General features: G+C 40.2%; 1 protein-coding gene across 1 annotated transcript; it reads left to right on the plus strand.

Annotated features, from left to right (window-relative positions):
- The first annotated feature begins 1779 nt into the window (after positions 1-1779).
- On the plus strand, positions 1780-5856 carry LOC139751517 (uncharacterized). The gene is made up of 3 exons (XM_071667014.1): positions 1780-1928; positions 3288-3512; positions 5190-5856. The coding sequence occupies exons 1-3, from the start codon at positions 1917-1919 to the stop codon at positions 5289-5291; spliced, it is 339 nt and encodes a 112-aa protein (XP_071523115.1). The 5' UTR covers positions 1780-1916; the 3' UTR covers positions 5292-5856.
- Positions 5857-25899: the final 20043 nt, after the last annotated feature.

Consider the following 25899-nt stretch of genomic DNA (forward strand, 5'->3'; position numbering starts at 1 on the left):
AGTCAAGCACAGCGTCACATTAGCCACAATACGCTAACGCCATGAACGTGGATGTTGAGGGTAGTGAGACAGTGTGTATGGCGCGGGGGGAATGAGAGAGAGAAAAAAGAATAGGAGATTGTTAGACCCTACGGGTGTTCAAAAAAAAAAAAAAAAAGTGTTCTCTGAACGTATGTACAAACAGATATCACACACACACACACACACACACACACACACACACCTTACCTTACCTTCCTGCACCAGGACGAACCCCCCCCCCTCCCCTCTCCCCGGCTTCCTATGGGCGCTTCCGCGGCGCTCAGAAAGCCGGTCACGTCCACCAGATGGGTCCATAGGTCATGAGGTGACGTCAGAGAGAGAGAGAGAGAGAGAGAGAGAGAGAGAGAGAGAGAGAGAGAGAGAGAGAGAGAGAGAAATAGCGTTGCGCTGGGGGGTCACGCCTGTGTCTGCCGTCTGTAAGGAACTTGCAAGAAAAAAAAAAAAAAAAAGTGGCGGTGGCGGGGATACGTACACTTCAACATCCATGAAACATCTGTGGTGAAGATGCCGACTTGACTGGTGCGTGAGGGCAGGAGTGAGGAGAAGGAGAGGAATGGGGAGGAAGGGAGGAGGGGAGCAGCAGTTACGAGAACACGACCTGATGGATGAGGAAGGGAAGTAACTGTGGTCAGAAATCATCACCTGAAGCTAACTCAAACTTAATGTAGGTTTGGAAGGAAGGACGACAGGGAGAGGCGAGAGTGTAGCCAGGACACACACACACACACACACACACACACACACACACACACACACACACACACACACACACATACACACACACACACACACACACACACACACACACACACACACACACCTGACACTCATTATCACATTAAGGGAACAAACATGCCAGGAATCGACCTCCGCAGGGGCAACGGAAGGTCAGGCGACGCCATAATCATCGCCAGAAAATTGCGAGGAGGGAGGGGAATCGAGCGCATGCGCGCCCACTAGAAATGGGCAAGATGGAGGGGGGGTCATCCACCCCTTCCCCCCCCACCCTTCCCCTTACATTCCATTGATAACTGCTGATATGGCATATTCACGGTCATAGTTAACTTACATAGAACCAAAGTAATTATTTCTAGCGATCACTGAACAAAACTGTAAAAAAAATCATATGTTTCAGCGCGCGTGACGTCATCTTTTATAAATTCCGTTAACTTGACGGGGTGAAAGGTGATCCCCTGCATACATATTCCACCACCCACCCACCCTCCCTCCTCTTGAAACTACCTCAACCCGCGCGCGGGCAACAATGGCTGAGCGTCTGAGCCTCGATTCCAGACTCCTTGCCTGCCCCAGCCTCCTAGATGTCATGGCGGACGGGTAGACTCGCCTTAATTCACTTTCAGGAAAGGTCAGAGCATCGGGACGGCCTGCCCCCCTGATATATTCTGGTGGTGTTCATCCTGTCTCGTATTGCTTCGGTCTCGTGGCCTTTGCCCGTTTTCGTCGTCAGGAGAGAGATTACACGTCAGGCGAACACGAACTGCCGCACGTACATATATCTTCGTCACTATACTCGAAATTTCAATAGGGTTAAGACACCAATCGTGTCATCATCATTGGTCCGTCTTTCACTCAGACCCCAGCCAATGGGATCGGTATGGGTCACTATCACGACATTAATCGATAATCGCTGCCGGCATGATAAGGATGACAAAAAAAAAAAACGTCCTGAATACTCACTACGACCGACTTTCCTTCATGATGCCTCATTTCCGCCATCTTGCTCCTGGAGCCTGTGAAAAACCAGGGCGTGTTCTCATTGGCTAACGGTATGTGACGTCACGCAACTAGAGCTATATAAACCGCCGAGACTCGTATGTTGCATCGACTTCTCAACCAACCTTTATACATTCAACATGAAGATTCTGGTGAGTTGCAGGAATACCTTATCTCTGTTAAACGTTTGATTCTTTTTCTTTTTTTTTTTTTTCCTTTCGTTATATACTAATGGAAAACATATACTTCAATCCAAAGGGTTTGCGCATACTTCTTCCGAGTCGATAGGTAGGATTACCAAACAAACCTTTAAGACCCTCTTTAACGGTCATATTCATTCATAACCCATGACAACAATATCTCCATCTTGGATAACTGGGTCACTGGCAACATCCGAGACTGAAGCCAACCCATTAGTAACCCCAACCTTCGTTGCAGCGATCTCACAGTACGGTAGTTTCGGCGCCTTCTAGGTGTGCTCAGAAAAAATAAACTTTGTCTCCGAAATAATGCAAAACTCTGTAAAATATTTTACGGTATCTCTAAACTGAATGTTCCATCAACGGCGAAAATATCGAACACAGTGTCTCAGATCTGTTTCCCAAATTCCTCAAATTCGTCTCAACTAAAAAAAAAATTGGCATGAAATTATTTATATGGGATATATCTGGGTTCCTAACAAGACAAGCCTCCACTTTTACAGCTATAATTGTATGTCTGAATTATTTTCATGATCCCATTCCAGTGTCTGATAGCAGAGCTTTGATTCTATATATATATAAGTAAAGTAAAGGTTATCTCTTGATCACAATCAAAATATTTCTAATACTAATGGAGAATATCAAATATAGTCGTTGCGAGCTAGAATGCTTGTATCTTTATATATATATATATATATATATATATATATATATATATATATATATATATATATATATATATATATATATATATATCAGCGAACAACAACTGACTCACTTCCCAAGCTCTCTCATCCACAAGAGACTTAATACTTGCCCCTCTTTCCAAAACTCTTGCATTCACCTCCCTAACAACCCCATCCATAAACAAATTAAACAACCATGTAGACATCACACACCCCTGCCGCAAACCTACATTCACTGAGAACCAATCACTTTCCTCTCTTCCTACCCGCCCCACATGAAATGACCACCCCCTCCCCGCGCATGTGCGCGAGGTAGCGCAACGAAAAGACAACAAAGGCCACATTCGTTCACACTCAGTCTCTAGCTGCCACGTATAATGCACCGAAAGCACAGCTATATATATATATATATATATATATATATATATATATATATATATATATATATATATATATATATATATATACACTGACAAATGTGATGAGACCAGGTGATGTTATGTAGTGGAGGTAAGAATGTTGTTAGTGGATGTGATTTCTCGGGGTTAATACTGGCAGTAGTAATATGGCGAGTATGTGGCTTTACGAAGTAGTAATGGTACCTCACCTCTCCTCCTACCCGTAGGTGTTGTTTTGCCTAGCGGCAACCTGCGCTGCCTTCCCTTTCGTTGGTCTCGTCGGTCCATCGGGCTCCATCGGGCCATCCGGCATCGTTGGACCGTCGGGTCCCGTCCAGTTCAACCAGCCGGCCTGGGCGTTCCTCGGTAACGCGGCCCACGAACACCTTGCAGCCATCAACCGTGTCAAACTCGCAAGCACAGCTACCGCCCCACTTCCCGTCACCTACCAGGTTAGTCAAATGAACATCTTTCCTCCTCTGAGTTATCATAATTATTATTATTATTATTATTATTATTATTATTATTATTATTATTATTATTATCATTATTATTATCATTATTATTATTACCATAGGACGAATTCATACGCGTCCTGATGTTGCCCAGGAACTCCTTGTAAAAGCCTACAACCCAAGGCTCGCTTCTTCAAGGAGAAGGGAGATGTAGATTCCCTTGGAGTGAGTTCTTTTACGAGACTGTATTCTCAGGTGATACAGAGTGTGTCTGTATTCTCAGTGATACAGTGTGTGTGTGTGTGTGTGTGTGTGTGTGTGTGTGTGTGTGAAAGGAGAAAGTTGTGAGCAGATGTGATTAAAAACATGTGTTTAGAACAGCAGAGGGACAGATCAGCTGGGGTGTGAGCCTGAATGGGAAAAATTGAAGTAGTTTTAGGTACCTTGGAGTAATAACGGCGGCGAATGGGAACATGGAAGAAGTGAGTCATTAGATAAGTGAAGTGGCAAGGTTCTGGAAGCATTGAGGAATGTGTAGTACGGGAGATCGTTGCCTGGGAGGGCGAAAATGGGTATGTTTGAATATAGAGTAGTCCCAACTATGTGGTAAGGATGTGATGCACTGGCTATAGATGGGGAGGGGGGGGGACGGAGGAGGGTGGATGTGGTGGGAATGAAATGTTTGAGGACGATATATGTTGAGGAGGTTTGATCGAGTAAGGTAATAACAGGGGAAGTGAGAGGTGTGGTAATAAGAAGAGTGTGGTTGAAAGACATGAAAATGGTTTACTGAAAGGATCTAGACATATGGAAAGTATAAGAGATTGACAGGATGTATATGTCAGAAGTGTTTGGAACAAGGAGATAGGGGAGGTCAAATTGTAGATGGGAGGATGAGACAATTGTTTTAAGCGGTTGGGGGTCTGAAAATGCAAAAGAGTGAAAGGTGTGCTCGAGACAGAGTGCAATGGAACACTGTGGTATAGTGGGAGCGACATGCTGTCAGTGGACCGCATCTAGGGCATGTGAAGCGGCATAGTGGTTGGTTCATGACCTCACACGTCCAGGAGAAAGTTGTAAACCTAATCAGAAATAATGATAAATAATGATACTGTCCCTACGAGAATGTACAAGTTGACGACCGACTGACCATTACGACGGTTCATAGCGATAGTGTACCACCCACTCCACACTACCTATGGCGGTAGTGTGCCACCCACTCCACACTACTTATGGCGGTAGTGTGCCACCCACTCCATACTACCTATGGCGGTAGTGTACCACCCAGTCCACACTACCTATGGCGGTAGTGTGCCACCCACTCCACACTACTTATGGCGGTAGTGTGCCACCCACTCCACACTACCTATGGCGGTAGTGTGCCACCCACTCCACACTACTTATGGCGGTAGTGTGCCACCCACTCCACACTACCTATGGCGGTAGTGTGCCACCCACTCCACACTACGTATGGCGGTAGTGTGCCACCCACTCCACACTACCTATGGCGGTAGTGTGCCACCCACTCCACACTACTTATGGCGGTAGTGTGCCACCCACTCCACACTACCCATGACAGTAGTGTACCACTCACTCCACACCACCCATGACATAGTGTACCACCCACGTCAGGAGAGGTACAAGCATTACTTACAGGCGTGTGTTTACCGGCAGGCTGCTCCCGTCGTGCCCACCCAGTACGGTGTGGACGCGAGTGGTTGCGTGAGCGGACCCTCCGGTAAGGTCTGCCCCACCGGCAACATCCAGTACGTCTAAGTCACTTCCACACACGTCCACGGGGAAGGGAGCTGGAGCTTCCCCTCCCTTCCCTCCATCTCTCTCTTCGTTTCCTCTGTGAGCTTGCGGTGGCTGCTGCAGGACCTTCAACCGTTCATCCTTCAGGAGCTGATGGGCGACACCGACTCAAGAATCTCGATGTTCCAACAAACATGGTTCGGATTTTCTGGGGTTTCAAAATAAAAGACGAAATATTCCATATTAGAAATAAATAATCTGTGGGGGATATAATCAGAGTAGTAAGATTCATATAATAGAGACAGGTATGCCTTAAAGAATAACAATTGTCATGCAGAATTATTAATCGATTATAGATTCTGTATTGATGTTTGTTATGGTGTCAACAAACCGAAAACCATCGCTGAGACCCAGATAGCCGGCCATAGTGTCAGTTGCTTTATTTTATGGGCATTTGGACAAAGTTTTCAATCTATATACTCCGGATATTATTCTTATGAGTTATATGAATTACTTCATTTGAATCAGTCTCGAGAAGGTTGTATGTTGAGAGTTGTTCATGAAAAAATAAACCTATAAAATATTATGTTTTATGTTTTTCGAATTTTCCTTAAGACAAACCACCTCCGTAAAAGCTGTCTAGGGAAGATCTTTATCCAGTATATTCTTACAAACCAATGAAAATTAACAGGATTAAGACTTTTACTATCATTGGAATCATATATATAGATGAATTATTCGTATACGCTTTCAGGTATGTCACTGTGAAAGCAAGACTTATCTGAAATACCTCCATCCACAGACCTGCGTCACGACATGTCTGTGTACACACCACCAACACCTACAGACCAGCGTCATCGACATGTCTGTGTACACACCACCAACACCTACAGACCAACGTCATCGACATGTCTGTGTACACACCACCAACACCTACAGACCAGCGTCATCGACATGTCTGTGTACACACCACCAACTCCTACAGACCAGCGTCACCGACATGTCTGTGTACACACCACCAACACCTACAGACCAGCGTCACCGACATGTCTGTGTACACATCACCAACACCTACAGACCAGCGTCATCAACATGTCTGTGTACACACCACCAACACCTACAGACCAGCGTCACCGACATGTCTGTGTACACACCACCAACACCTACAGACCAGCGTCACCGACATGTCTGTGTACACATCACCAACACCTACAGACCAGCGTCATCGACATGTCTGTGTACACACCACCAACACCTACAGACCAGCGTCACCGACATGTCTGTGTACACACCACCAACACCTACAGACCAGCGTCATCGACATGTCTGTGTACACACCACCAACACCTACAGACCAGCGTCACCGACATGTCTGTGTACACACCACCAACACCTACAGACCAGCGTCACCGACATGTCTGTGTACACATCACCAACGTCTACAGACCATCATCATCGTCTTTATACATCACCAACATCTACACATCTATGTACTATAGTTATACTTTCGAGAACATGTAGTATGGATAGTATGAATAAGGAAATAATGTGAAAGACGTGAAGATCAAAGACGAATGAATTGTAGACTTGAATGAAGCGTTCTGTAAAAGGCCTGACCAAATACCACGTATGCAACTTGAGGACGTACAGCAGTAGTAATGCTGAAGATTCAATGAAATAAACGTCAGACTGCGGAGGACATAGAAAGATACCGAGACTGAAATGTTTAAAGGTAGACTCAAGAGTGTCTGGTGAGGTGGTTGTGGGAATCATTGTTGATCATGTCTAGTGGAGGGAATTCTTGTAACTAGTTGTGGGTAGGCTACAAGAACAGGAGGGGTGGGGGGTGTCTTACACTTAAGGGGCCCCCATCTCTTGAACCTTCTCTATAGTTCTACAACTTTTTTTAAATTTTAAATGTAATTTGAGCACAGTACACGTGCTGCTCCAAATCTTTTCTAACTAGTTTATTACGTAAATCCATGGTATATCCACTGGGTCATCTCTCTTTGTATCTTTCGAAGAACTGTTCAATTTTGACATTATCAATAACGGCTTCCAATCTTCAAAGTTGTGATCAGGTCACCCAATTACTCTTTTCTGTTACATGGTGAATATATTCATGGCCTGTAACTTGCTACTGTAACTTAGCACCCTTAATTCTGGTATACCATATTTGGTTGCCCTCCACTGAACCCTCTCCATTTAGTTCTCTTTGTGCCTCTCTAACTACGGTGTTAATGTGACGAGAACCGTACAAAACAGATATATAAGACCTACAGCAAGCAGTGTGGAAACCTTTGTTTTATTGGTGAAAAACCTCTCAGCCAGCACTTTGTCCCCTCAAGCTAAAAGCGAACCGATTTAAAGATAAAAGTTTGAGGCAACAAACAAAGGACGGAGAACACAAAACATATTCTGTATCTGAAAGGGAATTAACAGAAAAGTATGAGTATTATACATACATCCTAAACGTGGAAGCAGGTGTAATTCATGCAGTGGGTGACTTTAGGTCTGAAAGCGCGTCATGCAATGACATCAAGACGCCACTTCAGGATTCCCAGACCGAAGATCGCACGGAAGGACAGATGAAAGCTGCATAATCCTTGTAAGAAGAGCATATGATCATCGGCACTGAAATGGAGCCAACAGGGAGCATGAGGCCACATCGAGGGCCGTAGAGGAAGCATCCATTACATCCATAACACAACCTAGTTATCATTATTCTCCTGTGTTTCGTCTTAATTGGCGACACTCGAGTTGTCTTGTGTATGAGGTAAATGTTTTGAATATTTTCCCCTTGGCACTGACGGGATATCCTCACGCTAATCTGGCCAATTTGTGATGAGTAACTTTGTGGCATTCCGATCATGATATTCTCATTCCTGATTTTAAACAGGATGATGGAGTATCTTATCTAATGCAATATTGTTAATTTCTCGCACTGATGTTATTCTCAAGTTTGGTAAATACAAAAAAAAAGAAATGCAATTTTAACTTCGAGAGACGAAATCAATTGTCAAGTCTTATAAGGTGGATGGTAATAATGACCTCTTGAAATTTATGGGAAAACTAGAAGTTGCAATGACAATTGAAAAAAAAGACAACCTTTGGTTAAATGTAGTTTTACCAAATATGCACACATCAGCATTTCAGTATAAGCTTACCATCTGCGAGAGAAAGGTGCAAGAGGTGAAAAAAAAGGCAAATGAGAGTAGGGGTGAGAGAGTATTATTAAATTTTAGGGAGAGTAAAAAGATGTTCTGGAAGGAGGTAAATAAAGTGCGTAAGACAAGGGAGCAAATGGAAAAATAAGTGGAGGCAAATGGGGAGGTGATAGCAAGTAGGGGTGATGTGAGGAGATGGAGTGAGTATTTTGAAGATTTGTTGAATGTGTTTGATGATAGAATGGTAGATATAGGGTGTTTTGGTCGAGGTGGTGTGCAAAGTGAGAGGGTTAGGGAGAATGATTTGGTAAACAGAGAAGAGGTAGTAAAAGCTTTGCGGAAGATGAAAGCCGTCAAGGCAGCAGGTTTGGATGGTATTGCAGTGGAATCTATTAAAAAAGGGGAGACTGTATTGTTGACTGGTTGGTAAGGTTATTTAATGTATGTATGACTCATGGTGAGGTGCCTGAGAATTGGCGGAATGCATGCATAGTGCCATTGTACAAAGGCAAAGGGGATAAGAGTGAGTGCTCAAATTACAGAGGCATAAGTTTGTTGAGCATTCATGGGAAATTATATGGGAGGGTATTGATTGAGAGGGTGAAGGCATGTACAGAGCATCAGATTGGGGAAGAGCAGTGTGGTTTCAAAAGTGGTAGAGGATATGTGGATCAGGTGTTTACTTTGAAGAATGTATGTAAGAAATACTTAGAAAGCAAATGGATTTGTATGTAGCATTTATGGATCTGGAGAAGGAATATGATAGAGTTGCTCTGTGGAAGGTATTAAGAATATATGGTGTGGGAGGGAAGTTGTCAGAAGCAGTGAAAAGTTTTTATCAAGGATGTAAGGCATGTGTACGTGTAGGAAGAGAGGAAAGTGATTGGTTCTCTGTGAATGTTGGTTTGCGGCAGTGATGCGTGATGTCTCCATGGTTGTTTAATTTGTTTATGGATGGGGCTGTTAGGAAGGTGAATGCAAGAGTTTTGGAGAGAGTGGCAAGTATGCAGTCTGTTGTGAATGAGAGAGCTTAGGAAGTGAGTCAGTTGTTCGCCGATGATACAGCGCTGGGGGCTGATTCACGTGAGAAACTGAAGAAGCTGGTGACTGAGTTTGGTAAAGTGCGTGAAAGAAGAAAGCTGAGAGTAAATGTGAATAAGAGCAAGGTTATTAGGTACAGTAGGGTTGAGGGACAAGTCAAATGGGAGGTAAGTTTGAATGGAGAAAAACTGGAGGAAGTGAAGTGTTTTGGATATCTGGGAGTGGATTTGCAGCAGATGGAACCATGGAAGTGAAAGTGAATCATAGGGTGGGGGAGGGGGCAAAAGTTCTGGGAGCATTGGAAAATGTGTGGAAGTTGAGAACGTTATCTTGGAACGCAAAGATGGGTTTGTTTGAAGGAGTAGTGGCTCCAACAATGTTATATGGTTGCGAGGCGTGGGCTATGGATAAAGTTGTGTGGAGGAGGGTGGATGTGCTGGAAATGAGATGTTTGAGGACAATATGTGGTGTGAGGTGGTTTGATCAAGTAAGTGATGAAAGGGTAAGAGAGATGTGTGGTAAGAAAAAGAGTGTGGTTGAGAGAGAAGAGGGTGTTTTGAAATGGTTTGGTCACTTGGTGAGAATGAGTGAGAAAAGATTGACAAAGAGTATATGTGTGTCAGAGGTGGAGGGACAAGGAGAAGTGGGAGACCAAATTGGAGGTGGAAAGATGAAGTGAAAAAGATTTTGAGTGATTGGGGCCTAAATATGCAGGAGGGTGAAAGGCATGCTAGGAATAGAGTGAATTGAAACGATGTGGTATACTGGGGTCGACGTGCTGTCAGTGGATTGAACCAGGGCATGTTCAGGCCCCGATCAAACAAAATCTTTTTCACTCCATCTTTCCACCTCCAGTTTGGTCTCCCACTTCTCCTCGTTCCCTCCACCTCCGACACATATATCCTCTTGGTCAATCTTTCCTCACTCATTCTCTCCATGTTCCCAAACCATTTCAAAACACCCTCTTCTGCTCTCTCAACCATGCTCTTTTTATTTCCACACATCTCTCTTACCCTTACGTTACTTACTCGATCAAACCACCTCACACCACACATTGTCCTCAAACATCTCATTTCCAGCACATCCATCCTCCTGCACACAACTCTATCCATAGCCCATGCCTCACAACCATACAACATTGTTGGAACCACTATTCCTTCAAACATACCCATTTTTGCTTTCCGAGATAATGTTCTCGACTTCCACACATTCTTCAAGGCTCCCAGGATTTTCGCCCCCTCCCCCACCCTATGATCCACTTCCACTTCCATGGTTCCATCCGCTGCCAGATCCACTCCCAGATATCTAAAACACTTTACTTCCTCCAGTTTTTCTCCATTCAAACTTACCTCCCAATTGACTTGACCCTCAACCCTACTGTACCTAATAACCTTGCTCTTATTCACATTTACTCTTAACTTTCTTCTTTCGCACACTTTACCAAACTCAGTCACCAGCTTCTGCAGTTTCTCACATGAATCAGCCACCAGTGCTGTATCATCAGTGAACAACAACTGACTCACTTCCCAAGCTCTCTCAACCACAACAGACTTCATACTTGCCCCTCTTTCCAAAACTCTTGCATTCACCTCCCTAACAACCCCATCCATAAACAAATTAAACAACCATGGAGACATCACACACCTCTGCCGCAAACCTACATTCACTGAGAACCAATCACTTTCCTCTCTTCCTACACGTACACATGCCTTACATCCTCGATAAAAACTTTTCACTGCTTCTAACAACTTGCCTCCCACACCATATATTCTTAATACCTTCCACAGAGCATCTCTATCAACTCTATCATATGCCTTCTCCAGATCCATAAATGCTACATACAATTCCATTTGCTTTTCTAAGTATTTCTCACATACATTCTTCAAAGCAAACACCTGATCCACACATCCTCTACCACTTCTGAAACCACACTGCTCTTCCCCAATCTGATGCTCTGTACATGCCTTCACCCTCTCAATCAATACCCTCCCATATAATTTACCAGGAATACTCAACAAACTTATACCTCTGTAATTTGAGCACTCACTCTTATCCCCTTTGCCTTTGTACAATGGCACTATGCACGCATTCCGCCAATCCTCAGGCACCTCACCATGAGTCATACCTACATTAAATAACCTTACCAACCAGTCAATAATACAGTCACCCCCTTTTTTAATAAATTCCACTGCAATACCATCCAAACCTGCTGCCTTGCCGGCTTTCATCTTCCGCAAAGCTTTTACTACCTCTTCTCTGTTTACCAAATCATTTTCCCTAACCCTCTCACTTTGCACACAACCTCGACCAAAACACCCTATATCTCCCACTCTATCATCAAACACATTTAACAAACCTTCAAAATACTCACTCCATCTCCTTCTCACATCACCACTACTTGTTATCACCTCCCCATTTGCGCCCTTCACTGAAGTTCCCATTTGCTCCCTTGTCTTACGCACTTTATTTACCTCCTTCCAAAACATCTTTTTATTCTCCCTAAAATTTAATGATACTCTCTCACCCCAACTCTCATTTGCCCTCTTTTTCACCTCTTGCACCTTTCTCTTGACCTCCTGTCTCTTTCCTTTATACATCTCCCATTCAATTGCATTTTTTCCCTGCAAAAATCGTCCAAATGCCTCTCTCTTCTCTTTCACTAATACTCTTACTTCTTCATCCCACCACTCACTACCCTTTCTAATCAACCCACCTCCCACTCTTCTCATGCCACAAGCATCTTTTGCGCAATCCACCACTGATTCCCTAAATACACCCCATTCCTCCCCCACTCCCCTTACTTCCATTGTTCTCACCTTTTTCCATTCTGTACTCAGTCTCTCCTGGTACTTCCTCACACAAGTCTCCTTCCCAAGCTCACTTACTCTCACCACCCTCTTCACCCCAACATTCACTCTTCTTTTCTGAAAACCCATACAAATCTTCACCTTATCCTCCACAAGATAATGGTCAGACATCCCTCCAGTTGCACCTCTCAGCACATTAACATCCAAAAGTCTCTCTTTCGCGCGCCTGTCAATTAACACGTAATCCAATAACGCTCTCTAGCCATCTCTCCTACTTACATACGTATACTTATGTATATCTCGCTTTTTAAACCAGGTATTCCCAATCACCAGTCCTTTTTCAGCACATAAATCTACAAGCTCTGTTTCTAAGAAACTGCATGTCCTGTTTAGATGTCGAAACTTTTCTTAACAGTTGCTCTGTTTATACAAGGAATTGATTCGTACTGCTCTCACAGTTGGAGTGGTTCTAGCTCTATATTCTTACTTGACAGAGTCAAGTCGAAAGCAATCTAACTCATGAACTGTCCCACGTTTACTTCCACACTTGACTCCCTTGCCATTGACCACAAAGTTGGTTCACTTTCCTTCTTCTATAGGCATTACTTTGGTTTTTGCTCCTAAGAGCTGACTGCTTGTGTCCCACCCCAAGCTAGACCACACAGTACTTGGCAAGCTGCTGTGTCACATGATTATTGTGTGGCCATCGGCAACTCAAGGGTGGGCCATTTTGATACCTGCTTCTTTCTCTACATGTTGAAGCTTTGGAACTCTCTACCTTCTCATGTCTTTCCCAATACCTATGACCTGGCACATTTCAAGACAGCTCTTTCCCGTACTTAAAAATTCTTAAATACTTTCCCTTGTCTATTCTTTTTCTGTTCCATAGTTCTCTCTATAATTCGATTAGGGCCCGGCTTTGATGTGGACTTTTGTCTGTGACTGGAGCCTTCAACATAAAAAAAAAATCATAAGGTGAGCACTGTGTCCTAGCCCTGCCTACTGGTAAAACCTCATCATAGGTACTCTCCCCAATCTTGCACACATACATATACACAAATACACACCTTACACAATGTTAAGGTCAATAAAAGTTCTCATGAAGCATTTGCAAGTTTAATTAAAAAAAATCATACTGTGCTATCCCTAAGTTTGGATATCAGCTTCATTTCAACTGGCATGTTTAAATGACAATGTAATCAGTGGCTGAGAAGCTGATTCAATGCCACTGCTTAATGACTCGATTCATAAATGATAACTTTTAAGGAAATGAACCACTCTCATACAAATTTCCTTATAATGATTACTTCATGCTTGATAGATCCATTTTTTCCTAATTAAAGACATGCACCTCTAATACCACTCTGCAAAAACTGGGTTAATTGTCTCCCAGAACTATCTACACCATACTTACATCAAAATGCTGAAGATAAGAAAAAGCATCTATAACTCAATTGAAAAAAAGGGATCTCCAATACTTTGTAAAAATTCAATTAAAACTTCATATCAGTTTTCTTACTTCAAACTTCAATGATAGTATAGTTTAGATCTAAACTTAAGTACTGTATGTGTATACGTACTTTTTCAAATAATTCAATCTGCATTCACAGGCTCGGGTATCATAAGGAACTTGTACAAATTAATATCAAATGAGGATCAGTTTATTTCACATTATGTATTTCCTCTAACAGAAAGTTGCAATTGCACAATATTATGTCATGGTAAGTCTGTTAAACATAAATATCATCAAAAGAAGTTACATTCAATAAATAACTTGCCAAAGTTGTCACAATCATCCCAAAATAGAGATCTAGCAACATTAGTGAAACTGAATTCACTCTTAAATAGCATACATCACTACAGATAGAGTATTTGGACAAGCTTAATGGACGTGACTGTTAACAGTGTTTGAACAGGAAGAGTACTTTATCATATTTCTTAATTAATTTCTTAATTATAAAATCATGTCCCCTTTTAGGGGGCTTCTGCAGCTTTATAGCTGCACTACAATTAGGAAATGATGGACTCTTTGGAAAGAAGTTCCTTTACGAGACTGCAATTCTTTTCATCAAATGATAGTACAACCTCGGTGAAGGTGACTTTTCACTCACAGCTTTAGCAAATGCAAGCAGAGTCTGTTAATGCCTACTTCTGAATTACATAATAGTACTGTAATCTGTAAGTGATGCTGTATAGTTGTTAACCACTTAACTTACTGCAGTTAGAAAAAATATAAGACAATAATAGCACATCAATCTTCCTGTTTACTCTAAAGTAAGATCCCAAGTACAATTACAAGTTCTATTGGTCAAACAAAAATTACAAGATTATGATTACAGAGTAAAACCTTGTAATGAATTTACTCCTTGCCTGTGGATTAGTTTGAAATATTAAATTGAAAGCAAGCCAAAAAGCTTTGTGTGTGAATATGATAATGAAATGGTTGCAGCCTACGGCCTGACACCTATCCCTTGATTATTGACGACTAGGTCACATACATACTTTAACAAAGATGTTATACTTTATACTGAATCACTTACCTATCCAACTTCAACAATCATCTCAATCTATACTCTATTCATCAGAAAAATGGTTCAATCTTAAGATACAAAAATGAAGCGATAAAATGTTTCATTTAACATTAACACAAATAACTTTTTCATGACATACATTACAATAACTTTAGAATGGCCAATTCCTTATAAATCAGAGAACAGAAAAAATAGTATGCCAAAAGAAAACAGACCAAAAGCATATATGAAGAAAATTAAACATGGGGATCCCTCTTCTAAACATAGGGATTTACTGCTGAAGAAGGTAATGGTAAAGACTTTAGTCTGAAATAACAAACATGAACTTAAAACATATATATCATGTCTTAAAAATACTACCAATACTTATGACTTCTTCAGTTCCAAACCTTCATATTCCCATTCTGCTACAGGCAACATCTCCTGGGTAGCAAACAAAAGCAAAAAGAATTCATGTAAAGAAATATATTTCCATACACTGAAACACAATTCTAAGCCAAGTATCACTTCTTAAAATTATAGAGATGCTACTTTCCTGATAAAAAAAGAAAAAATAAGTAAATATTAAGTACTTCTGTAATACTATTGCTAAAATAACAAGATGACTACTGTTTTGGACATTTTGAAAAAAAAAAAAAAGGAAAATGAAGCATACTGTTTCAATAGAGCACGTAAAACTGACCAATATGATCAAAAAACAAAATGACGTTTCTAAACACATGTAGGGTGAAAATGATAAAAAAAGAATGATTAAACATTACATATACTCTAATAAACTTTGTATAATCAAAACTAAACAATCCTGAACACCAAAATGTGCAGTATGTAATGAAGATAAAAAAATTTTCAACAAGCTATGGTACAAATAAATGTTTGATTTTCAGTTTATAAATTGTTAACAATTCCTTCATATATTTTGCTTACTACTTAAGTTCAGATCATGAACAATGGCAATACAAGGCACAATCTTCCAGTTAAAACCCACATTATATGTGACACTATCAACTGTGTTATCAATGCACAACAATCAATTCATTCAAACACACACTAAGCTACATAATGCTCACATCATATCGATGTACTGTTTTAATGACCACAAGATCAGACATCAAAAATACAAAAATACAAGTAAATTCCCAATGCAGTTGAAAACTGGATTCAATTATCTATTCAAGAGGATGCTAATGTTATGAATTCACTCTTAAATAATATAACAAGCTAAGTGGCTGCCAAGGTAGAAGTTACTTCTATTAACTAACTACAACAGGAAAAACATTTACAAATAGAGCAGCATAAAATCAAATCAGTATCTTGAAATAACTTTTTTTCTTTCAACTATACATCATTAATAAATGTAATAAGGTAATGCTTTTATAAGAAAGATATGGCGCATCCCATGAAGAAGGTCCTAAAGCTTCATGAATATCATGTGAGCCATACAGTAGGAGAGGGGAGGCTAGTCCTGGGTGCATTATGGAGCATGAGAGGCCAGTGTCTGTTGAGGCTATGAAGGTTATAGCAGAGAGCATGAGGTAAAATGAATTGAAGCAATAAGGTGTACAAGTCAAGACATGCTGTCAATGGGCCAAACCAGGCAAGTGAATCAATCACGTAAAAAAATAGTTTGTAAAACTTGATTGCACAAAGGAAGCTCCAATCTCTTTGTTTGAGACAGCTTGAGAGTGGGAGCGAACTAGTGAGTCCATTGCTCGCCTGTTCCTGATGTTACCTTGTTCTAGCAGGATATAACAAAATGAATATAATCTTACACATTTTTTCAACCTTGTTCACCATTTTCCGTGTCAAGAAGGTGGAGCTAGAAACAAATGAAAATTGGCCTTGTTTGTTTACATCCACTCTCTAGCTGTTATACATAATGCACTAAAACTAGAGCCCCCCATCAAAAATAAGGTCCCATAGTCTGTTCCACAGTCTCCCCTGACTCTGTCATAAATCGTGGTTCTGCCCAATGATGGTAAGTCAACCCCTGTATACTACATCACTTCAATTTGCACTTATACCAAGCACACCTCACACCTCTTTGAATATTCATTACCTGATGTCTCCAAGCATCTTTCACTACATACTTCCACCTCCTCCTTAGTTTCCCCCATTTGCTTGCTCCCTCCACTTCCAACACATAAACCCTCTTAGTTATTCTCTCCATACATACAAGCTATTTCAGAATACCCTTCTCACCTCTCTCATACATACCCCTCTATCTACCACACCTTTCTCTTACCTAATCATTTCTTATTTGATTACCCTTTACCACACTACATACTGTCCTCAGTCATTCAATTTCCAATATATCTACCCAGTTCTGTACATCTGCGCCCATTTCCTGGCTCTACCTTGCTGATGCAGGAAACAGCAATAAAGTATAATAAATATTCTATCTATTTACTTATTATACTTTGACGCAGTCTCCCACGCCAGTGAGGTAGCGCAAGGAAACAGACGAAAGAATGGTCCAACCCATCCACATACACATGTATATACATAAACGCCCATACACATACCTATACATTTCAACATATATATACATATACACACACAGACATATACATATATACAGATGTACAGGTGTTTGCTTTGAAGAATGTATGTGAGAAATACTTAGAAAAGCGAATGGATTTGTATGTAGCATTTATGGATCTGGAGAAGGCATATGATAGAGTTGATAGAGATGCTCTGTGGAAGGTATTAAGAATATATGGTGTAGGAGGCAAGTTGTTAGAAGCAGTGAAAAGTTTTTATCGAGGATGTAAGGCATGTGTACGTGTAGGAAGAGAGGAAAGTGATTGGTTCTCAGTGAATGTAGGTTTGCGGCAGGGGTGTGTGATGTCTCCATGGTTGTTTAATTTGTTTATGGATGGGGTTGTTAGGGAGGTGAATGCAAGAGTTTTGGAAAGAGGGTCAAGTATGAAGTCTGTTGGGGATGAGAGAGCTTGGGAAGTGAGTCAGTTGTTGTTCGCTGATGATACAGCGCTGGTGGCTGATTCATGTGAGAAACTGCAGAAGCTGGTGACTGAGTTTGGTAAAGTGTGTGAAAGAAGAAAGTTAAGAGTAAATGTAAATAAGAGCAAGGTTATTAGGTACAGTAGGGTTGAGGGTCAAGTCAATTGGGAGGTAAGTTTGAATGGAGAAAAACTGGAGGAAGTAAAGTGTTTTAGATATCTGGGAGTGGATCTGGCATCGGATGGAAGCAGAAGTGGATCATAGGGTGGGGGAGGGGGCGAAAATTCTGGGAGCCTTGAAGAATGTGTGGAAGTCGAGAACATCATCTTGGAAAGCAAAAATGGGTATGTTTGAAGGAATAGTGGTTCCAACAATGTTGTATGGTTGCGAGGCGTGGGCTATGGATAGAGTTGTGCGCAGGAGGATGGATGTGCTTGAAATGAGATGTTTGAGGACAATGTGTGGTGTGAGGTGGTTTGATCGAGTAAGTAACATAAGGGTAAGAGAGATGTGTGGAAATAAAAAGAGCATGGTTGAGAGAGCAGAAGAGGGTGTTTTGAAATGGTTTGGGCACATGGAGAGAATGAGTGAGGAAAGATTGACCAAGAGGATATATGTGTCGGAGGTGGAGGGAACGAGGAGAAGTGGGAGACCAAATTGGAGGTGGAAAGATGGAGTGAAAAAGATTTTGTGTGATCGGGGCCTGAACATGCAGGAGGGTGAAAGGAGGGCAAGGAATAGAGTGAATTGGATCGATGTGGTATACCGGGGTTGACGTGCTGTCAGTGGATTGAATCAGGGCATGTGAAGCGTCTGGGGTAAACCATGGAAAGCTGTGTAGGTATGTATATTTGCGTGTGTGGACGTATGTATATACATGTGTATGGGGGTGGGTTGGGCCATTTCTTTCGTCTCTTTCCTTGCGCTACCTCGCAAACGCAGGAGACAGCGGCACAAAAAAAAAAAAAAAATATTCATGCTGCCTTTATCCATTCCCACCACCACACATAAAATGGCACCCCCTCCTCCCACGTGTACACAAGATAGTGCTAGGAAAAGACAACAAAAGCCACAATCGTTCACACTCAGTCTCTAGCTGTCATGTGTAATAAAGACCTTCAATAATATTCTGATTATAATTCGTGTATTCAATAATAGAAGATTCAATGATATTTCTCGTGGTACTGGAGTTAGAGTTAATAACCGACATGGCATCACTCCAGTCAATACAATGATCATAGTTTTTAACGTGTTTAAACAAGGAATTTGATTTTTGTCCTGTTCTTATACTACATTTATGTTGCTTAAGTGTAACAGAAAGATCCTTACCAGTCTGTCCAACATAAAACTTATCACAATTTCTAAACGGCACTTTATAAATGCACCCGGGAGAATTTTCTGTTGAGTTTCTGATTAAGATATTCTTTATAGTATTATTGTTGCTGAAGGCAACATTTACATTAAAGGATTTCAGCAACATGGGAAGGTAAAATTATTATCAAAAGGGAGAGCTAACAGATTCTTGGTGTAAATGGGAGGTTTGGGCTCAACTCTATAAAATAATTTCTTTGCTAACTTAATTGGATAACTTTATTGTTGATAAAATTTGTAAACAATTCACCTTCTTGTCCACATAAGTCTATGATACGCTTGTTGTCTGTCTTGGAAAATCACATGTTTACCAAATGGCATTCTAGCTACATCTCTTCATTGTACATCAACTGACTTGTGTTTCTTGTATCTCTCTTGACGATGTGATTATTACACGAAAGTGCACTTTGGAACTTATCATGTTTCATTTTCCCCATGGACTTATAGGAACATACTTGAACACACGCAAAATTGTGATCCTTTCCAATATATTTAAATATATATTCCTATGAGTCCACACGGAAAATGAAACACAATAAGTTCCCAAGTGCACTTTCGTGTAATAAAAACATCATCAAGGGAGGTACAAGAAAGAAATACAAGTCAGCTGATATACAATGAAGAGATGTAGCTAGGATGCCATTTGGTAAACATGTGATTGTCCAAGACAATCACTTCGGCTTCCACAGTTCCATCCAATGCTAAGTCCACTCCCAGATATCTAAAACACTTCACTTCCTCCAGTCCTTCTCCATTCAAACTTACCTCCCAATCAACTTGTCCCTCAACCCTACTGAACCTAATAATCTTGCTCTTATTCACATTTACTCTCAACTTTCTTCTTTCGCACACTACTACACTCAGTCACCAACTTCTGCAGTTTCTCACCTGAATCAGCCACTAGCTCTGTATCATCAGCGAACAACTGACTCACTTCCTCATCCACAACAGACTGCATACTTACCCCTCTCTCCAAAACTCTTGCATTCATCTCCCTAACTACCCCATCCATAAACAAATTAAACAACCATGGAGACATCACGTACCCCTGCCACAAATCGACTCTCAATGGGAACAAATCACTTTCCTCTCTTCCCTACTCATACACATGCCTTATATCCCTGGTAAAAACTTTTCACTGCCTCTAGCAAATTGTCTTCCACACCATATACTCTTAAAACCTTCCACAAAGCATCTCTATCAACCCTATCATATACCTTCTCCAGATCCATAAATGCTACATACAAATCTATATGGTTTTCTAAGTATCTCTCACATACATTCTTCAAAGCAGACACCTGATTCACACATCCTCTTCCACTTCTGAAACCACACTGCTCTTCCCCAGTCTGATGCTCTGTACACGCCTTTACCATCTCAATCAATAACCTCCCATATCATTTCCCGGGAATACTCAACAAACTTATGACTCTGTAATTTAAACACTCACCTTCATCCCCATTGCCTTTGTACAATGGCACTATGCATGCATTCTGCCAATCCTCTGGCACTTCTCCATGATCTATACATATACTGAATATCCTTACCAACAAATCAACAACACAGTCACCCCATCTTTTAATAAATTCCTCTGCAATACCATCCAAACCCGTCACCTTGCCAGATTTCATCTTCTGCAAAGCTTTCACTACCTCTTCTCTCTTTACAAGACCATTCTGGAGGGGAGAATTTCCAGCCCCACACTCCTTCCCCTTTTAATCGCCTTTTATGACATGTAGGGAATACATTGGAAGTATTCTTTCTCACCTATCCCCAGGGATATCATCCAGACATATATATATATTTATATCCCTGGGGATGGGGAGAAAGAATATGTTATCCCTCGTCAGAAATATAGCAAAAGGAACAAATGATGAAATGGCCTCATCAACTCATACCCACTCTCTTGCTGTCATATTCAATGCACTGAAACCAAAGATGCTTATCCACACAACTAGGGCCCACAGGCTTTTCCATGGCTTCCCCTGTTTCAGGCTACTGATTGCACAATGCTGCTAAATACTACATCACTCCAATTTAATCCATCCCATGCACACTTTGTACCCTCATGTATGTTAAGGTCCCAAGCATTCACAACCTTTTCAACCCCATTTTTCCATCTCAAATTCAGTCCCCACTCTCCTTGTCCCCTTTGTTTCTGACACATAAACACTCTTTGTCAAACTCTCCTCACTCATCCTCTCCTTCAGCTCTCATATTTGTACTCTTCTTGATACCACATCTCTCTCTTACCCTATCATTTCTTACATGATCATACCTCTCTACACCTCACATTGTCCTCAAACAATTCCTTTCAAACACATTTACCCTCATCCAACTTTCTCATCTTGAGCACACACCTCTCATCCATGCAACATTATTGGGACCACTAGACCATCAAACATGTCTATCTTTGCCCTTATCAATGACCTCTCCTTCCACACATTCCTCAATGAACCCAGGATCTTAGACTCATCACCCATCTCAAAACTCCTTCAGTTTCCAAGGTTCCATTTACTGCCATATTTACTCCAAGGTATCTAAAACACCCCACTTCCTCCTGATTCTCTCCAGAGAAAACACACAAACAACAATGAACACATAAAGTACTCTACCCAGTGGCCACAAACTCACTTCAATCCCAACTCCCCTCATCCATAAGAAAAAATATATTATATATGACAATAGCTGTATTAGGTAATATCACAAACCATCATCATGATGCTTACAGACCTAACTACTAATACCCTATATTACAAAATTAATCCACTTACGGTGTTATATAGTAATGAATCATTAACAATTCCAATTCTGGAGAACTGTATAATCAATGAAGTTAAGGCAAGAACATTCTAAAGTTAAATGAAACACAATGAGGAGATTGACAAACTCAACGTGATAAAATTAATTATGTGTGGTGAAAGAGCAAATCTGATACCATAACTTATATTTGCAACAGCTTCATTTGTTAAGCAGAAAAACAGGGACGGAGAGTTAACAAGCAACATCATATATGTTGACTTGTAAGATGAGATACTGAAAATGACAAAAGACAAGATATAAGCTATATTACAATGTGCATGAGGGAATTGTGCCAGAGCTGGTTTAATAAAGAAGAGATACTGCTCATTCTACAGCAACATCATTCCCAAGTTCCTTATGGTATGCTTGAAGTTTTTTGCAAATCTGAATGACAAACAAATTAACAAATAAATTATTGGAAATAATAGCACTTTGTGCTGGAAATTGTATATCATTTATTCCATGTGATCTTCAAACTTTACATACAAACCTTCTTAGGCTATCTGAAGTATTAACAGTAATTCAATTGATACTGTTATGCTTACACATATACCTAAATCAAATATGCAAACCTGAGATTCAACCCCTTTTTAAATAAGCTCCATATCAAAAATCAATTCCTGTATGGTTAACAGAAAACATAACATGAAAAAGATGAAGGCTTTCTAGTAATTGGCAGGATCAACATACCCTAGAATGTAAATGGGGTTCAACAAGGTATTCCAAACCACAATAAGAAACAGTCACATGAACTACACAAATCATTTCAGATCTGCAGCAAAATCCCCTGCTTCCCCAGCTACCAGTCTCAACACATACTACAGGTTCTGCTCATATGTGACAATACAACATATTGACCAACACAAATGACAACCAAGTTTCATGCTAAGGCACCTAACTTCATACATTCTCTTAAAAGCATAAAGCTGATATCAAAGATAAAAACATTATCATATCACTCTCAAACACAAATGTGATAGTATCAAATGAGAATCAATGATATTGGAAACTCAATAAAAAAGGAAATAATTCTGTGCTTCCTCTTTCTTACAGAAACCTGAGGAGAGAATGTTAAATGCGACAATTATTTAAGTAAACAAGTTTAGCCAATGATATTTGATCGCAGTTTACCGCATTAACGAGGTAGTGCCAGGAAAGAGACAAAGAAAGACACATCCAATCACATACACACACACACATATATATTTGCTGATAACCACAAGGGAAAGAAGCACGATGAGTTCCCAAGTCCACTTTCGTGTAATGATGACATCATCAGTGGAGATACAAGAATGAGATAGAAGACACAGAAGCATAAGTTGATGTACAAGAAAGAGACGTAGCTAAGACGCCAGTGGTAAACAACTGTTACCATTTGGTGGTGTTTGCATTAGTGAGCTAGCATCAATATCAGAGGACTGAGCCTTAAGAGGGAAAATTCTCACTTGGCCCCCTTTTCTGTTCCTTCTCTTGGAAAAGTAAGAAGTGTAGGAGAGGATGTCCAGCTCCTAAACCTTTAAATCGCCTTCTTTGTGTCATATGAGGCAGTTAAAAGGGGTGGGAGCAGGGGGTTGGAAATCTTCCCCTCCAATTTTTACTTTTCCAAAAGAAGAAACAGAGAAGGGGCCAAGTGAGGATTTTCCCTTGAAGGCTTAGTCCTCTGTTCTTGACGCTTGATAGAAACATTAGATTGAAGCAGCCAGTAGGAACATTAAGTAGAAGCCTCAGCAAACACTGCCCTAGAGTCACCCACCATCCAGTGGCCTGTTAAGGGTGTGGCACTAAAGACTAAAAAGCAGCACTGGAGTTAACTTGTTATGGTGACTGTTGCTGTGACCAACCCTTTGAGGGAGTTCCAATTGGAACAGGCATCAGGGATATAGATAGATAAGATGGAAAGATAAATAGTGAGGATTTTTCCTCTGAGGCTCAGTCCTCTGCTCTTAATGCTTCCTCGCTAACACGGGAAACGGCAAATACGCATGAAAAAAAATATATATTTTCTTTCATACATATTCACCATTTCCCACATTAGCAAGATAGCATCAAGGACAGATGACTAAGCCTTAAGAAAAACATAGCAGAAATACAGGAACCTATATTTCATCCTACATCATCACCATTGTGTTTTGACCAAACACCATTGCTCATATGCCTAAAACAAAACAAAAGATATTGAAAATGGCTTAATAATCATAACTATATCAAAGACTATCAATTCTTATCACATATAATAGACATATTCCCTAAGGGAGAAAAATTACTGACTTCAAAATTTTCAGAAAAGCCAAGCACTATAACTAAAAGAGTCTGGCTAAGAAAAGCCATATACAAAAACTGACCACAATAAACAAGCAACTGACAAATCAGACACTACAGAAAAGCCAAACGACAGGAAGCAACTTTGACATTTATCATAAACTATGTGGTGAATGAAATGTACATCACACTCAAAATCAAGTCATGATGAAGTATGTGCACCAGGAAATAGTGTAACATCTTGATAGCAAAAATAAGCAATGTCCACTTGTACTGTTGGCTTACTTAGCATAAATATGGAATGCTCTATCTAAAAGTCTACACAATAAACTCAAGCAAGGAGAAAACCCAAGTAGCCCAAAATTACTATACTAAATTGAATGTGTGCAGTAGAGACAGAGATAAGGGTTTGACACAAATTTCAAATGATCTAAGATGTGTTTCGGTGTTCTGTCTCAATATGGCAGGAACTGCAGTATACATTAACTTCTACACATATCTTAAATACATTTCTTTGGAATGACCTTACTTCTACCAAAGGAAAATCCAAGACCTTCATTCTTGAAACAGAATGACAGCAAAATTTCCTACATCAGAATGCTTTTAATCAAATGCTCATCTGACCAAACATAATGTAAATATGGCATATTGTCTTTAAATAATTCAGACCTTTATACTATACAGAAGCTAAAAACTTCAAGCATCATCCACTCTATACAAGTTCTTGTTTTCAATTTGCAAGAAATTAACATAATAATGGTGCATTAAGCTATGTTTAAATGCCTGAGAGCGGAAAAACCATGCTAGGACTCTAATGTTGTCTTTATAATAAAATTAGGCAAATTATTATTCTCTTTAAGCCATGATCCTATTAAAAATGATCAGGTCATTTTTGCTTCACAGATTCAGCGCCCAGGATCTAGCTATCACTCCCAATTACTGATAATGCACATCACTTGCTCCTAAACAAAATACAAACATTATCCCAAATCTGTTTGCCTGAGGAGCACCTATTTACAATCACAAATATTAATTTTTTGTCTTCCTCCAACATTTGGATACCTGTATATCATGAAGTAAGCAAAAACCAATTAATAGTTGCTATCCAACATTACAACAATCCTGGTAACTTAACCTTAAATAATTACGAAGTATGATAATCATTTCTCTCGGACTATAAATCAATTTGCATAATATTTTACTCCCATCTCATACATAGACTAGTAAGTTAATTAAAGCAAACAAAGATGCATTTCTGTTGTTTGAATCAAGTACACTAACTGCAAAGCTCTTCCTATATCTAAAGACAAGAAATCACATCCTATTTTAAATTCAGTTATTCATTACTGTCAAAATCCTAACGAAGAATACATTGGAGTTAAGAAACCATCCCTTACTTTGTGAACATAAAGTTATACATTATATAAAATATCTTTACTGAAAAAATGAATCCTGAGAATGCACATCTAAATGTAACACAATTTCAATGTAAAAAATGAAAAATGTAGGAAAGAAAATTAAATAAACTGAGCAAAACATAATTCCATGAGATTCTATAAAACCCACAGAATTGGCAATCTTTTTTAAAGACTGCTATGCACTCTCAAAATTATAATGACACACACACACACACACACACACACACATATATATATATATTTTTTCATTCTTTCAAACTATTCGCCATTTC

Source organism: Panulirus ornatus, chromosome 11, assembly GCF_036320965.1.
Source record: "Panulirus ornatus isolate Po-2019 chromosome 11, ASM3632096v1, whole genome shotgun sequence".
NCBI lineage: Eukaryota > Metazoa > Arthropoda > Malacostraca > Decapoda > Palinuridae > Panulirus > Panulirus ornatus.

Bases quoted from the DNA above. Each gene is read 5' to 3' on its own strand.
- LOC139751517 (XM_071667014.1), top strand. The intron at 3,513-5,189 runs GTTAGTCAAATG...GTTTACCGGCAG, and splicing joins CACTTCCCGTCACCTACCAG to GCTGCTCCCGTCGTGCCCAC.